This window comes from Oncorhynchus mykiss, chromosome 17, assembly GCF_057628025.1.
Source record: "Oncorhynchus mykiss isolate SJ-2025 chromosome 17, ASM5762802v1, whole genome shotgun sequence".
Taxonomy (NCBI): domain Eukaryota; kingdom Metazoa; phylum Chordata; class Actinopteri; order Salmoniformes; family Salmonidae; genus Oncorhynchus; species Oncorhynchus mykiss.
The window spans coordinates 39,732,815-39,749,489 of record NC_143038.1 but is presented as its reverse complement, the minus strand read 5'-3'; the positions used below and the strand labels follow the sequence as shown (position 1 = coordinate 39,749,489).

The window sequence follows — 16,675 nt, the reverse complement described above, 5'->3', positions numbered from 1 at the left end:
AAAAAGAGCACTACTTTTGACCAAGGCCCATAAGGCTCTGGTCAAAAGTATTGCACTATATAGGGATAAGGTGCCATTTGGGACATAGGACGTCTGTTTGTGTTCCATATGGAGTTGTATGGCTGCCTCGTAACGTTGACAAAGTACAGATGATCAGGAGGTTTCCATTGATTAATGACAATGCCCATGTTGTGGTTTAAACCCCTAGATGGGTAGAAGCTCATGTTAGCATGAAATTCATGTCCAGACACAAACCTGTTGGGATAAATATGGAATTGTTCAATGCAACTTCTTTAATTTATTTTGATATGGAAGAAATACTGATCTCATTTGATGATCCAGTCTTATTATATTACATGTTCCTTACTTTGTTGCATTATGGACATATTTTAATCACATTTGAATTACATCTAACATGACATTTAGATATTGAATTAATGAAAGGAAAACAAGAGATAACAAGAAAAACATTAAAACATATATGAACTGGTCAACCCTGGATTATTCTATGAATAATACCATATTGCATTTTATCGCCAAAACTGTCATTTGACACAGTTTAGATCAGGCCTTGGAATTTTACGTGGATTTCCATGATTAGTTGCTGGCTTAAAAAGAGTAACAATATAAGTGGATACTCTCCTGCGTCTCAAATGGCACCCTATTTCCTACCTTGTACACTGCTTTTCACCAGAGCCCCCACATAGGACTCTTATCAAAAGTAGTGAACTATAAGGAAGGGTGCCATTTGGGACGTAGCCCCTAAGTGACACTTTCACAACCAACCAGAGCCCAATGTTAGCCAACCATGCAGACGGTATCATTGAAACTTCAGTGTGCTGAGAGGTCCTCAAGTGACATTCACAATAGGAGACTATTCACTCAGTGTTCATTAACACAGGTTATTGCACTGACATTTTGTGGCATTGATGAAACATTCCTGAACAAAATAAAACTCAAAAACAGGATGTAATAGAAATAACAGTTTTCTCTTGTCATTCGTACAATATATAACTTTTTTGTACTTTTACCCCTTTTTCGTGATATCCAATTGGCAGTTAGAGTCTTGTCCCATCGCGGAAACTCCCCTACGGACTCGGGAGAGGCGAAGGTCGAGAGCCATGCGTCCTCCGAAACAAGACCCTGCCAATCCACACTGCTTCTTGACACACTGTTCGCTTAACCCATAAGCCAGCCGCACCAATGTGTCAGAGGAAACACCGTCCAGCTGCTGACCGAAGTCAGTTTACAAGCACCCGAAGTCAGCTTGCAGGCGCCCGGCCCGCCACAAGGAGTCGCTAGATCGCGATGGGACAAGGAAGTCCTGGCCGGCCAAACCCTCCCCTAACCCGGATGATGCTGGGCCAATTGTGCACCGCCTCATGGGTCTCCCAGTCATGACTGGCTGTGACACAACCTGGGATCGAACCCGATGCTGTAGTGATGCCTCAAGCACCTTGATCCAGTGACTTAGACCCCTGCGCCACTAAGGAGGCCCGATGTGCAATATCTTTAAGTTCCAAGAATTCAACCAATATGGAACACTGGAATCCATAAAACGGCATTGCTCCTGGCTGCACCTCTGAAATTGTTTTAATAAATGACAGGTTTTATGTATCTGGGTTTGATAGAATTTGAGATCAACATGCTAAAAGAGAGTTCTGATTCTACATAGTTACAGCAAAGGCCTCATGTTATGGCAGCATTGATTGTTAGTGTTGTGCTATGCCACCAGGATTGGTTCAATATATAAACTGATTTATAGAGGTTTGATGAGGTGAATTACTGTGGCTCACCACTACATATAAAGTCAAATCAGCATTACTGTATAGTTGAAAATGATGCGATATGGTGACCACCGTAAGCAGCAGTGAAAATTATAATTTTGAAAGTACAAAATTGAGTGGTCAAATCCCCCAAAAGCATTGATACAGGTTATTTGATCACTTATGGAAATGCTTATAGGCCTACATGTCAGGGTAATGGGTTCAATTTCCAGGAGTCCCCCATACGTACAATGTATTCATGCATGACAAAGTTGCTTTGGATAAAAGTGTCTGCTAAATGGAATTGTTTGTATTATTATTATGTCAAATCAAATGTATTTGTCACACGCATCGAATAACACAGATGTAGACGTTTACCATGAAATGCTTACTTACGAGACCTTTCCCAATAATGCAGAGCTAAAAAGTAAGAAAAACGTGCACACAAAAAATAACAAAATAGTAACACAATAATGAGGCTATTTACAAGGAGTGCCGGTAGAGTCAAAGTTCAGGTGTATGAGGCAGTTGAGGTAATATGCACATGTAAGTAGGGGTAAAAGTGACTAGGCAATCAGGATAGACAATAAATAGAGTAGCAGTGGCGTGTGCTGTATGAAAGAGTGTGAAAGTGTGTCTGTGTGGCGTCAATATGCATGTGCGTGTGAGTATGTGTGTATGTGTTGGTGTATCAGTGTAGTATGTGAGAGTGTGTGGGTAGAGTCCAGTGAGTGTACAAGAGCCAGTGCAAAAAAAGGGTGTCATTGCAAATAGTACGGGTAGCATTATGTAAAAAATAAAAAATAATAATAAAATAAGATCAGCGCAAAAACACAAAATAGCACAATTGGTCAGGACCCCATAAAACGCCTGCTACTCCCTCCAGCGCCATAAAGTCATGTCCTGTTACCCAAAGGGTCATTGAATCATTTTGATTAGCTTCAACTCAGTTTTCTATTCAGAAGAATGCCTCACTTGTTTTTTCACAAATTATCTCAGTTTTTAGGCATATTTATTCCGTTCCTGACATTATTTTAAGCTGTCCTCCCCTCAGCAGCCTCCTGTGCTTTACACTTCTGACAAACCTCACCTTTCACATAAGGTGCCAAAACCAACACGTTTCACAGGAATAGTCAAAAGAAACATAAGCCAACAGTAGAACTAAGAATGCTTGTGAATAGTCTGTGTGTGCATGCAAGGCTGTGTGAGTGTGTGTGTGTAAATGTTATTGGAGCCTGGGTCGCATGTGTTGAGACAGCCACTGTCTGTGTGTCTCTGTGTGTGTGTGTGTGTGTGTGTCAAGCTCCATGAGCAGCAGCAGGAGGCCAGGCAGGGGGCCAGGGCTACATTGGGGCCAGGCCTGGCCTGACAGGGTTGGGTCAGCTCTTTCCACTCTCCCCCCTAGCACAGCACAGCAAAACCAGAGAGGGAGGAGGAGGAGAGATGAAGGGGGTGCTAGTTGGCTCTGAGCTCACTGCATTGATTTGGTCTGGGTAATGGAAAGAATGCACAAACCCTAACGAACACACACATGCACCATACACACGCATACGCACACACAGACCCACTGACATACGTATGTATGCAAACAAACAGGATGTCACAGGTCACACGCAGACATGTAGAAACACACACACATCAAACACTCTTACGCCCTTTCATTAATTTTGCATTTTATCGTTAGCTGGAGTTATGAAGCCAAGATTCTAAATTGAATGAAATAATGGTGTCATTAGACATTATCCATCATCTGTGACTGATGTAATGGTTGTGGACAATTAGGTGAATTATTGCACTCACACTGTAAGTCATCTATGAAAAACAAAATCCACCATGTTTTTACTGTACTGTCTAACTGTTGTGCAATCACAATGTAGAGTTTATAGATGCCACCATTAGCTATTCTTAGTAGAATAGCTAATGGATGAGTAACAGTGAAAAAGATCAGTCATTTGATAATGAACTCGAGAGTTTTGGGGAGAGTTTACTGCCTACGGAGCACCGACAACAAAACAGCAGAAAGCAGAGAGCAGAATGGAAAAAGTGAATAAGAGCAAGAGGAGAAGGGAGGTGGCGGGGAATACAAGAAGATGAATGCTCCTGCGCCAGTCGCAAGGCTGGTTCTTGTTACGTGTCAAGAATCTGGCGTCCTCCAGATGTGTGTCATGTTTATATTGGGCAAATCCCCCAGAGAGATTTAATTTGCCGGCCCTGCTCTCTGGTGAACAGCTAGCAGAGATGGAGAGAGAGAAGGGGAGAAGGAGAGTGAACGTGAGTGAGCAAGAAAGAAAGAAAGAGAGAAAGAGAGAGTGCGCCAGAGAGAGAGATAATTACGGAAAGTTGGCAGCCAGCAGAGGAGCAAGCTGTGGCAGGACACAACGGAAAGAATAAGATTAAACACAGAAAAATGCAGGGTAATAAAGTTTAAGACAAAAAAGATGAGTAATGACCATGCTCCTCAGCCTCTAAAAGGTGAACTTCCTCTCCTAATGTTTTGGCTAGTTTGTCCAGGAGTGCAGACTGGTTGTAACAAGGATAACTTGTAGGGGAGGGGTGATCTTCAGGTCATAAGAAAAATGTACTTTGGGGCTCTTGTTTCAGGGCAATTATTATTTTTGTTAATGAATTTTGTTTATATCTTTTGTTTTTAAAATGTAAGACATGCAAATATTATAATCCATACATATATTCGGGGTATTTTCTCACTAACTTCGATAGTCTACTGGGAGAGTTAAGGCCAACTGTTCGCTGTCCTCTTTCTGTCCCTCTCCCACACTTCCTGTGTGGACCAGCGGCATGGAAATCACGCTAATTAACTATCCTTGAACTGTAAATCTCAAAATAACATTCACGATAGCAATCCAAAACCATGGATATCGAGCCAACATAAAGCCCTATAGAACATGAAGGATTTCTTGCTACTTGCAAGAATGCTAAGTATGTCAACTTCTTGTTGCTCCCCATCTGAAAATTAAATATTGTAATCAAACTCGAGGGAATATTACTCTCAAACTACACTGTGTTTGAACGTAATATTGCCTGCCCCCGACTTTGACATAACCTCAAATGTAATAAAATGGGGATTATGTACAGTTTCAAAAGTGAAAAAATAAGACTATTTTAAAGGAGAACGTGCAACTGGTATCAATACAAATTAAATGCTTGTCATACTGTACTCAAAAACATTGTTTCCTAGATGGATTGTAAGGAAAGAGTGCCAATTTGCCATGTAAAGGCTCTGATTTAACCCATACAGCCATTTCCACTCATCCTCCCAAACATCACTTGGAAAAATGTATTTATCAAGGAAGATCATGTAATAGTATTGGGTCACTGTGTCTGCTAGTTTATGAACTTACAATATGGTTGGCAACTGATCTAGACTTCAGATGCAGGTATATAAATATATCTATTGCTGACTGCAGATATGCACTGCTACATGGATTATCCAAGAGTCCAGGCCTAGGTCAAAATGGTATGGAGACAGGTTGTGTAACGATGACTGATTTAGATTTAGTCTTTGGCTCCCTCTGGCGGATGTACTAAATGCCAGCACACAGTCTGTACTGTTCCTAGGGACTGTACTGTTGTTATTCATCCAGTCAATGTACTATACATAGCCTATCTATTTAGGAACTACATTTTCTTATATAACTTTGCCCTGTGCTTCTCCAATCTTGTACTTCCTATAGCCTATCGTGCACTGCTGCTGAATGTATCAGAGATGAGGGGCATACATCAATATATAATAAGCAAGAAAATAATCACAAAAAAATATATTACAAATTACATGACCTGATTTGTTTCCTCGAGTTCCCAGTTGTCTTGAACACACTGAAGTTGAAAGTCTGAAATTTCAGAGTTCCCAGTTGTATTGAACGCATTTCTACCACTGTATGGCATCACTACAAGCGCTACTCGATTCGCTAGGTTCTCTACACGCCAAGCACAAATATGGACTGATCGAACAGCCAATGGAAAGGTAAAAGCGAAATGCCCACCAATACTGGCCTTAGCGAGGAGAATGAGAGAGCAGGGTTGTAAACCAAAGTTACATATGGTCTAATTCAATATGTACATTCCAAAATGCTGAAAAATACTGACATTTAATCGATTACAAATTACCCTCCCCTGAACATAAATAATAATAATACTAAACCCTGGCTGAAATTGAAAAAGCATGATCATCACCCCATTTTCCTCCAGGTAACAATTGCGTAAATTTTAACCACTCCCTAAAAATAAAGACTCAAGTCAGTGAGCCACCCAGTAAAATACAAAGTATCTGGTTTAAAATGTACTTAAGTATCAAAAGTATAAATTACATCCTATACATCAAATTCCTTACATTAAGCAAAAAAGACCGACCACTTTAAAAAAAATAATCGACAGACAGTCAGGGCAGCACTCCAACATTCAGACATAATTTACAAACCTATTAGTTGCGTTTAGTGAGTCCGCCAGATCAGAGGTAGTAGTGACGACCATGCGTTCTCTTGATAAGTGTGAATTGGACCATTTTGCTATCCTGCCTGAGCATTCGAAGTGTAACAGGTACTTTTGGGTGTCAGGGAAAATGGGAGTAAAAAGTGCACATTATCTTTATGAATATAGTAAGAGTCAACAAAAATTACTCACTTATTTTTACTTAGTTACTTTACACCACTACCTGCCAAGCAGGGAGGGAGATTTAGTTTAGTACCACACGAATGCCTTGCTGCTCCCACTGTCTAGCCTAGTGTTGCACATTATTTGTAAGTGGGGTACAAACGTTTTTTAACACATTGTGCCTTATTGTAAACCACACAGTATCCGTCCAACCCCCATGTATCCCCAGCAAAAAGCCTAGCTATTAGCAACTGTAATAAACTCAACATGGGCATCTTTTCAGGCAAGTAAACAGGAGTTAATTTATCTAAATTGCAATCCTACAATTACTGCTAAATCGATCCTCTAATGTCTTCTTCTCCACTCCCTCATGTTGGCACTGATCATTAGCTGACATTCTAGAAGATGCTGTGTCTGGCTGATCCACGTGTCTAGAAGTTTGTTGTTCTTCTTTGTAGGCTCGCACGTCCTTTCAAATAAGTGTAGCCGAGCCTGTGAAAGTAAAACAACTCGAGGGCACGGCCTTCACGTTGGAAAGGTAGTTTGATACACTTGAATGACTTGCTTTAGTTATTTAGCAAGAGTAATGGCACAGAGGTTTTGCTAACGCTCTTTATCTCAACCACTGAGGTGTGATCACAAGTTTATCGAAAACTACAGAGGACATTCAAGGATATTCAACAACAGTGTTATACGAAAAATACATACGCTAGGGGGTGCTCAGTCCTATAGCATGACGGGGGCTTGAAGTTATGCAATGTGCAGTTCATTGCTCTTTAGAAAAACAAAAATAAGATACATTAAAGAATTAAAGATGGCTTCGGCTGAGAGTGTTTCTTTATACGATAATCCAAATGTAGCTAGAAATGTTATTAATAGAAAAAGCGAAACTTTTGAAAATAAAACAAACAGTTCATGTTATTCAGAGGGTTTCTGTTGATTTAAAACAACCGTAAAAGTAACTAAATGCATCTCATACAAATTGGTGACATTTTTGTTGTTGTCACCATTAACATGGACGACAAATTATTTTTAAATAACCTTTTCAACAATGCCCCATGGGCTTGTTCAGTTGAGATAGTTCAAACAGAAATGCAGTATATGGCCTACACAATTCCCTATTCAGTGTCAGTTCTTGCACAAAAGTATTTTCCATTGGACCTAAAAAACCCAACTCTGACTTCCAGGTCTTCAAAGCATTGGTCACAACCTTACTTCTGTTTGGACTTCACAGCTGCTTTCAGTTTGGTGTAGAGATATCCACAATTCTTAAAAAGGAAGAAGGAAAGTGGATAAATGAGCACATGGTCAGTGTTTCTTGAGCAACAATTTCAGACCCTGGCACTAATGCATAATTAATATTGCATAATCTCACAATAAAATAATATGCTTAATATCCCCGTTGGGAAAATGCACTTTTTTGGATCCAGTGACAGGGTTTGTTGACAAATGGGCAGTCTATGTATACCAAGGTGAACTGTGAATGTCTACCAACCTCGATGGCATAGTAGACTATCGCCAGGTAAGCAGCTATACAGCCCCCAAGGAAGAGGTCAAAGGCTGCTGGCTTAATCCTGGTGATAAAACATGTAGGGAACGAAATCCAGTTAACAATTACCAAACATAATGAAAACATGGAAACAACCTCAGAAACACAGACGATGAAATGCATTGTTTACTTAAATGTGTATGCACTATTCGTATAATAAAAATATGAAAAATATAAGGTTAGTCATTGGATTGGCAAGTGTGGGTGTTTGGATGCTGTTTTCCTCATTGGACTAGCACCTAAAATGTGACTGTTTTACACATGTAGTCCTCATACCTATACATCATCATTGGTTGCTCCATTTGGTCAAAAAAGGTAAGTTCAGGATCCCTGAAAGAGAAACAAAACATTACCAATTCACTCTTAACAATCATAATTTCAAGGAACGAAAGGTAGGAAGACGTGTTCTTTATGGCTGTGTGCATGCGCACGTGCGTGCGGCTGTCTGTCTTGTACCTCTTGTCTTGGCGGAAGGTGTGTCTGTGGACCTGGTGCAGATAGTACCTCAGCTCATGTTCCAGAGTGTTCACCAGTATGGTGTGTTTGGGATCCTTATCCAGCTGTGTTGCCCGTGGGATGGACGTCAGGAAGGACATCAGGCTAGACATGCGACTGTCCTGAAACTCCTATACCAGAGATTGAGATGGACTATTGAGGATGCATACTGTACAAGTTTAGGTTAGAGGTACAGTGCCTTTTGAAAGTACTCATACCCCTGGACTCATTTCACATGTTGTTGTGTTACAACCTCAATTCAAAATGGATGAAATGTATATATTTTTTCTCACTCATCTACACACAATACCCCATAACGACAAAGGGGAAACATTTATTGACATTTCAATAAATATTTAATTTACATAAGTATTCACACCCTTTTGCTATGACACTCCAAATTGAGTGTAGGTTCAACCAATGTCCTGTTTCCATCGATCATCCTTGAGATGTCACTACAACCTCATTGGAGTCCACCTGTGGCCAATTCAATTGTTTGGACATGATTTAGAAAGAAACACACCTGTCTATATAAGGTCCCACAGCTGACAGTGCATGTCAGAGCAGAAACTATACAATGAAGTTCAAAGAACGGTCTGTAGATCTCAGAGATAGAATTGTGATGAAGCATATACTGTGTGTATATATATATATATATATATATGAGGAAGGGTATAAAACTATTTCTAGCATGTTGAAAGTTTCCAAGAGCACAGTGGTTTCCATAATTGGGAAATGAAAAAAAAATATATAGATTTACCCCGACTCTGCCTAGAGCTGGCTGTCCGACCAAACTGAGCAAGAAGGACCTTAGTAAAAGGAACGTAAAAGACTGAGATCATAAGGAAAAAGATTCTCTGGTCTGATGAAACAAATGTTACTCTTTGACCTGAATGCAAAGCGATATGTCTGGAGAAAACCAGGCACAGCTCATCACCAGGTCTAACACCATCCCAACTGTGGTGGCAGGATCATGCTATGGGGATGCTTTTCAGCAGCAGGGACTGGGAGAACGGTAAGAAGAGGGAACAATGAATGGAGCCAAATACAGGCAGATCCTTGATGAGAACCGTGCAAACGACCTTAGACTGGGGTAAATATTTACGTTCCAACAGGACAATGATCCCGAGCATACCTCCAAAGAAATGCTGGAATCCCATTGACAATATGTGTAAAGAAAGACTTGAAGATGGCGGTTCACTACTGAGAGAAAAATGCCTGACTCCAGAAAAGCTGATACAGACAAGATGACTCAAAGCTGTAATCACTGCCAAAGGTACTTCTACAAAGTATTGACTCGGGGGGGTGTGAATTCTTATGTAAATTAAGATATTTCCGTATTTCATTTTCAATACATATGGCAACCATTAAAAAAAATACTATGGGGTATTGTGGGTAAATGGGTGAGAAGAAAAAAAATATTCCATCCATTTTGAATTCAGGTTGTAACATAACGTGTGGAATAGGTCAAGGGGTATGGATACTTTATGAAGGCACTCCAAGACGGAATTGTTTCACACAAAAAGTGGCAATTAAGTGTTGCCTTAAGAATGTTAGATTTGTATCTGCATTTGCATTTATGGAACCCCATTAGCTGCCGCCAAGGTAGCAGCTACGCTTCCTGTGGTCCGGGAGAATTAAGGCAGTTATACAATTTTAAAAACATTACAATACACTTATTACATAATTCACAACACTAAGTGTGTGCCCTCAGGCCCATACTCCACTATCACATATCTACAAAACAAAATCCATGTGCACGTGTGTGTATAGTGCGTATGTCATTGTGTGTGTATGCATATGTATGTGCCTATGTTTGTGTTACTTCACAGATCCCGCTGTTCCATTAGGTGTATTTTTACCTGCTTTTTAAATCTGATTCTACTGCTTGCATCAGTTACCTGATGTGGAATAGAGTTCCATGTATTCATGGCTCTATGTAGTACTGTGCGCCTCCCATAGTTTGTTCTGGACTTGGGGACTGTGAAGAGACCTCTGGTGGCACATTTTGTGGGGTATGCATGGGTATCCAAGCTGTGTGCTAGTAACTTCAGCTTGTCAACACCTCTTTTGAAAACAAGTAATGATGATGTCAATCTCTCTTCTACTTTGAGCCATGAGAGATTGACATGCACATGATTAATGTTAGCTCTCCGGGTACTTTTAAGGGCCAGCCATGCAATTTTTCCAAGTCCCTCTTTGTGGCACCTGACCACACTACTGAACAATAGTCCAGGTGCGACAAAACCAGGGCATGTAGCACCTGCCTTGTTGATAGTGTTGTTAAGAATGCAGAGAAGCGCTTTAGTATGGACATCTTAGCTACTGTTGTATCAATATGTTTTGACCATGACAGTTTACAATCCAGGGAAACTCCAAGCAGTTTATTCACCTTAACTTGCAAAATTTCCACATTATTCATTACGAGATGTAGTTGAGGTTTAGGGTTAAGTGAATGGTTTGTTCCAAATGCAATGCTTTAAGTTTAGGAAATATTTAGGATTAACTTATTCCTTGCAAAACATTCCAAAACTAACTGCAGCTCTTTGTTAAGTGTTGCAGTCATTTCAGTCACTGTAGTAGCTTAAGTGTAAAGTGTTGAGTCATCCGCATACATAGACACACAAAGCCAGTGGCATGTCGTTAGTAAAGAATGGAAAAAGCAAGGGGCCTAAACAGCTACCCTGGGGAATTCCTGCTTCTACCTGGATTATGTTTGAGATGCTTCCATTAAAGAACACCCTCAGTGTTCTATTAGACAAGTAACTCTTTACCCACATTATAACAGGGGGTGTAAAGCCATAACAAATCAATATTTCCATAAGCAGACTATGATCGATAATGTCAAAAGCTGCACTGAAGTCTAACAAGACAGCCCCCACAATCATTTTATAAATCAGTTTCTCTCATCCAATCACCAGTCATCAGATTAACGATTCCCCTTGCATTATGTTTGCACTGTGCATAGGACAGTCAACTTCTGATAAATCTGCTTGGAACTGATGCAACAGTGTACGCTAAACTGGATGACAGAATTGTTCCTTTCATGACTGTAGATGCCTTTCCTGATTCTGGTAAAACATAAAAATCTTACCATTTGGCCCTTGAAGACCTGTATGTCTTTTGGGGAACCCTATTGGAAAACAAATTGAGATGAGTTTATTTGTTTCCTCATTGATTAAAATAAAGTATTATTTTGTGTGTGTGTGTGTGTGTGTGTGTGTGTGTGTATATATGTGTGTGTATATATGTGTGTGTGTGTGTGTGAGTACATGTTTTATACCTTGTCAGAGAGATTATACATAAACCGAGCTAGCGATTCTGCAATAACGATGGCATTGCGCTTCATCTTCCTCAAGTCCACGTGCAACCTGTTGGGAGGGTAACAGTCTCATTATGGACCTTTTCCAGACTCTGTAATAATACCAATATGTCTAAGAGTCTAGATACTAGACTGGAAAAATCTTGTGGAATATGCATTTAATATACTGTTGTCATTCTACCCTAAAATAAAACAGAGTAGTGCCACTCACACAGTGTCCAGGATGGAGCCTCTGAGTTCAGCTTTGGGGTCCTCCAGGTGAGACAGCGTGAATCCTGGTATCCTGCGCATGGCATAGCGCTCGTGCTCCCAGGAAACAGTGGACTCCCCCAAGTTGATCTTCTTGTGGACCATCCCAAACCTCACCCAAGGGAACCGGGAAGAAACTACCTACATGGAAGGTGGTGGGATGCATGTACGTTTAGTTCATACAAGTGACATTGGGCCATCAAGCGCCTCCACACTTCCTACAATATCTGCTGGTGGGAGGAGTTACCTGCTCCAGATGTTGTACGAAGGCATGCTGAGGGGTGCCAGGTTTGGGGGGGCGGGACACGTGCAGGAACATGTCGTCCCCATTGGCCAGCGTGTCCAGACACAGAACAAATGCCACATTGTCATGGAGAAGGCTGGTCTCTGGAGTGAGACAGACCACAAGGATAGAATCAACTTGAGAGAGACATAAGGCAAGGCTACAATCAACCAGACTGCAGGGCTGTTGTAGCAGTGTCCTCCCAGCCATGGTTCACCCACTAAACAGCAGATGAAAACACAAGTATGTGGCATAGTAGGTAGGAAAACATGTGTTTAGGGGGCCTACCTCCCTACTGTAGAAGCCGGGTGTACGTGCAGTGGGTAAAGTTTTTAGGGTGTAGATGCTTTATGTTTCTGACTTGAGATGGTTGGTCTTGGTCTAGTCTTCGATAGTTCTGGTCTCGACTCCATAACTGAAAGACGATCAAGTGAAATAACAACTCACCGGCATGATCCATATTCTCCTCTATAAACCTCTTGGTACCCAGGAAGTTATACTTCCCACCGCCAGTCAGGGAGAAAAGAAGATGGTATCTAGAACACAAAGAACACAAGTGTCATTTCAAATGCCCAAACATTCCCTTAAAACCTGATTGGATAAGGTACTATTACTCAAAGTGTATGATATTTGAAATGTAATAGAAATGTAATATACAGTGCATTTGGAAAGTATTCAGACCCTTTGACTTTTGCACTTTGTTATGTTACAGCCTTATTCTAAATTAGATTTGTTTTTTTAAATCTTCATAAATCTACACACAATACCCCATTATGAAAAAGCAAAAACAGGTTATACATTTTTGTAAATCTATAAAAAATGTTAACTGGATTATCACCATTTACATAAGTATTCAGACCCTTCACTCAGTACTTAGTTGAATCACATTTGGCAGCGATTACAGCCTCGATTCTTCTTGGGTATAATGCTACAAGCTTGGCACACCTGTATTTGGTGGAGTTTCTCTCATTATTCTCTGCAGATCCTCTCAAGCTCTGTCAGGTTGGATGTGGAGAGTCGCTGCACAGCTATTTTCAGGTCTCTCCAGAGATGTTCGATCAGGTTCAAGTCCGGGCTCTGGCTGGGCCACTCAAGGACATTTAGAGACTTGTTTTCCAAAAGACACTCCTGCATTATTTTGGTTGTGTGCTTACGGTCGTTGTCCTGTTGAAAGGTGAACCTTCGCCCCAATTTGAGGTCCTGAGCAGGTTTTCATCAAGGATCCCTCTGTACTTTTCTCCGTTCATCTTTCCCTCAAGCCTGATTAGTCTCCCCAGTCCCTGCCGCTGAAAAACTTTGCCACAACATGATGCTGCTGCCACCACGCTTCACCGTAAGGGATGGTACCAGGTTTCCTCCAGACATGCCGCTTGACATTCAGGCCAAAGAGTTCAATCTTGGTTTCATCAGACCAGAGAATCTTGTTTCTCATGGTCTGAGAGTACTTTAGGTGCCTTTTGGCAAACTCCAAGCAGTCTATCATGTGCCTTTTAGTGAGGAGTGGCTTCCCTCTGGCCACTCTACCATAAATTGGTGGAGTGCTGCAAAGATGGTTGTCTTTTTGAAGGTTCTCCCATCTCCACAGAGGAACTCTGGAGCCATGTCAGAGTGTCCATCAGGTTCTTGGTCACCTCCCTGACCAAGGCCCTTCTCCCCTGCTTGCTCAGTTTGGCTGGGCAGCCAGCTCTAAGAAGAGTCTTGGTGGTTCCAAACTTCTTCCATTTAAGAATGATGGAGGCCACTGTGCTCTTGGGGAACTTCAACACTGCAGAAATGTTTTGGTACACTTCCCCAGGTTTGTGCGCGACACAATCCTGTCCCAGAGCTCGTCAAGGGGTCTGAAAACATTTTCCGAATGCACTGTATATGTGATTAATTATTTTAATTTCATCTATGAATAGTGATAATATTTAATATATATAGTAATCATTTATGCCACTTAGCGACTTAAAGTCATGTGTGCATACGTTTTACGTCTGTAAATAACTAAAAGATAGTGTGTTTAACTCACGCAGGCTGGCTGTGGGGGTTGCTATAAAGTTTCTGGAAAAGACGGACCAGCTCAAGCAAGATGATGACTCCGCTACCGTTGGAGTCTGCTCCATATGACAGCCACTGTTTTACACACGCACCAATATTTTTGATTGAAACTCCGTATTTGTGAATACATTTTTATTTCACTAGTATACGCAGCGTGCAGTTGACTTACTGGAGTAAGGCCGTAGGAGTCGTAGTGGGCCGTGATAACGATGGTGGGCGCATCCTCTCCAGCACCAGGAAGTACACCCTGAAGGCACACTGACCAATCACAATCTGTACACAAGTCTGACTTGGCTATGTTGGAACCAGAAGGCCTAACACAGTTTTTCACATCCAATTATAATTCATTCCAAGGTTCATATGCCATAAGAATTGGCTGATGTCCTTGGTCATAGACAAGGTTGGAGAGAGACTCACCTCCAGAGTAATGATTGTACTGTCAGTGATGGGCTTGATGGGGTTGGTGTTGCTCACTAGAATCTGAAATACGGTGGCTGTGACCATACTACGGAACACTGACAGAGAGTAAAAGAAAGAAGTTCAAGTTGTGTAATGAAAGATGCTGAACCTATTACATTTATTATTATTAAAATCGATTTTCACATTGCGCTGTATCCCCCTCCTTTCTCTTCCCTCAGTCTACCTCCTTTCTTTCATCCCCTTTACTCATGCCCCTCTCCAACCTTCCTACTCTCCAGACCCTCTTCCTCCCATCCCGCCTTCTCCACTTACCTCGGACCAGTATAGAGGAGGTGCGAGAGGCTGCGGCATGCTTGACCTCTTCGTACATATAAAGGAGCTGCTCGTCCTCCGGGGTCACGTACACAGGCATGATGGTATCCTTTAACAACGCTTCGCTCTCACTCACCATGAATGTCTGTATGGAAGCAAAGGGTTAACACTATATTGGATTAATGTGCCACATATCCAGAACTTGAAGGTGCCAGGTAGAGAAAACAGGCATTGTCATAAACCTGTAGATTGATGTATACTCCCAAGTGATTGATATTACAATAGAATGGGCCACCAACCCTGATAAAAGGTCTAAGATACCTGTATGATATCCTGGGGGACAGCGGACATGTTTTTGGGTAGCAGGAGGAGTACAGCGGCAGCGCTCTGCCTCAGAGCCTCAAAGTATCGCTCCACGGTGAAGTCCGGCAGCTTCATGATGACACAGCGTCGTGTTAACACTGGTTCGTCTGCTGAGCGGGCCTCCGCCTGCACGATGGCACCGCGACAACCTCCACAGGTCAACACAGAGGTCACATGAAAAAACACAGTTCCAAACTTCACTTTGTCTTTCCTGTCTCAATCACAGAAAATAAAAATACAAAATAATGAAAACAGTGCACAAATATCTTCTTTAGGAGTACAGCACATAAAAAGAAAGCTGCTCCACAGAGCTGCACTATATATTTTGAAATGATAAAATAACATGGGTAAACCTTTCTCTGGTGCAGATACTTAAGTATGTCTGGCCAAGTGACCCTACCATGTTTTTCCTGCTGAATGGCATACTGCTGCATCCTATAGGCAGTGAACTCGTAGGAGGATACAGTAGGCAGCACAGAGGCATGCAGGTGCTGAACACACAGCATGAGCAGTGCAGCTGCTCGGGGCAAAATTCTCAGCAGCATGGCTCCACGTCCTGATGAGATCCCCTTACTGTCCTGACACAGAAATCTATGGAGGAAGGTTGGCTGTTAAAACAAGCACGATACATGTGCTTATTGAAAACATGATCGCTCAAATAGTATTCCTCTTTTTCAGGAGATTCCCCAGATACGCCAATAGAAAACTCCCTTACTCCTCACCTTACCAACAGATATAGCACTATAGCCAAAGGATTTACGAAGTACCTGAGCAGCTTAGGAGAGACGCATACCATTCTCTCCATGGCCTATGCCCAGAGTTAAGTTGGGGACCAAACTATCCAGGGAGAGACACTCAGGGCCTGTATGTCTTTACTCACCTGTCTCCTAGGCTCTCTCCCTCTCAGTGATCAGACAGCGAGTTCTCTCCACACCTCCTCGCAGCGTGGACATAGACTAGCCTCCTAAGGGAGAAGGCTCAAGACGCCTCGTTGGTAAGCCGCTAAACCTGTGTCCACCATCTGTCCCTGGGGATAAAGTCAGGCTAATCACCCCCTCTTCCCTTCTCTACCCTACCCTCCTGGCCTGGCCCATAGTTACTGTCACAACCCCAATCACTAATCACTAGTGGAGGTAATAATTGTACAAGCCCTTGGTCATTGGGCTATCGCCTACAATTTGCTCTATTATAGGTTCTCAAACGTTACAAAAATAAACATCTGAGGACATTATTTTAAATCTGTTTTCTATCCAGCACCTGACCATTGG

The 16,675-nt window shown here is 41.7% G+C and overlaps 1 protein-coding gene across 1 annotated transcript; it reads right to left on the bottom strand.

Annotated features, from left to right (window-relative positions):
• Positions 1-6,972: 6,972 nt before the first annotated feature.
• On the bottom strand, positions 6,973-16,397 carry zgc:109965 (M28_nicalin_like domain-containing protein). The gene is made up of 16 exons (XM_021568923.3): positions 16,288-16,397; positions 15,808-15,998; positions 15,366-15,556; positions 15,045-15,189; positions 14,730-14,827; positions 14,482-14,559; positions 14,284-14,387; positions 12,720-12,808; positions 12,237-12,376; positions 11,952-12,130; positions 11,702-11,789; positions 11,513-11,551; positions 8,380-8,549; positions 8,200-8,253; positions 7,870-7,948; positions 6,973-7,642 (listed from the first exon to the last, which is right to left on the bottom strand). The coding sequence occupies exons 2-16, from the start codon at positions 15,950-15,952 to the stop codon at positions 7,586-7,588; spliced, it is 1,656 nt and encodes a 551-aa protein (XP_021424598.1). The 5' UTR covers positions 15,953-15,998; positions 16,288-16,397; the 3' UTR covers positions 6,973-7,585.
• Positions 16,398-16,675: the final 278 nt, after the last annotated feature.

Bases quoted from the DNA above. Each gene is read 5' to 3' on its own strand.
- zgc:109965 (XM_021568923.3), bottom strand. From the start codon at position 15,952: ATGCTGCTGAGAATTTTGCCCCGAGCAGCTGCACTGCTCATGCTGTGT. The intron at 15,190-15,365 runs GTATCTTAGACC...GCTTCCATACAG, and splicing joins TCCCCCAGGATATCATACAG to ACATTCATGGTGAGTGAGAG. The intron at 8,550-11,512 runs GTAAGATTTTTA...TCTCTGGTATAG, and splicing joins AGGTCTTCAAGGGCCAAATG to GAGTTTCAGGACAGTCGCAT.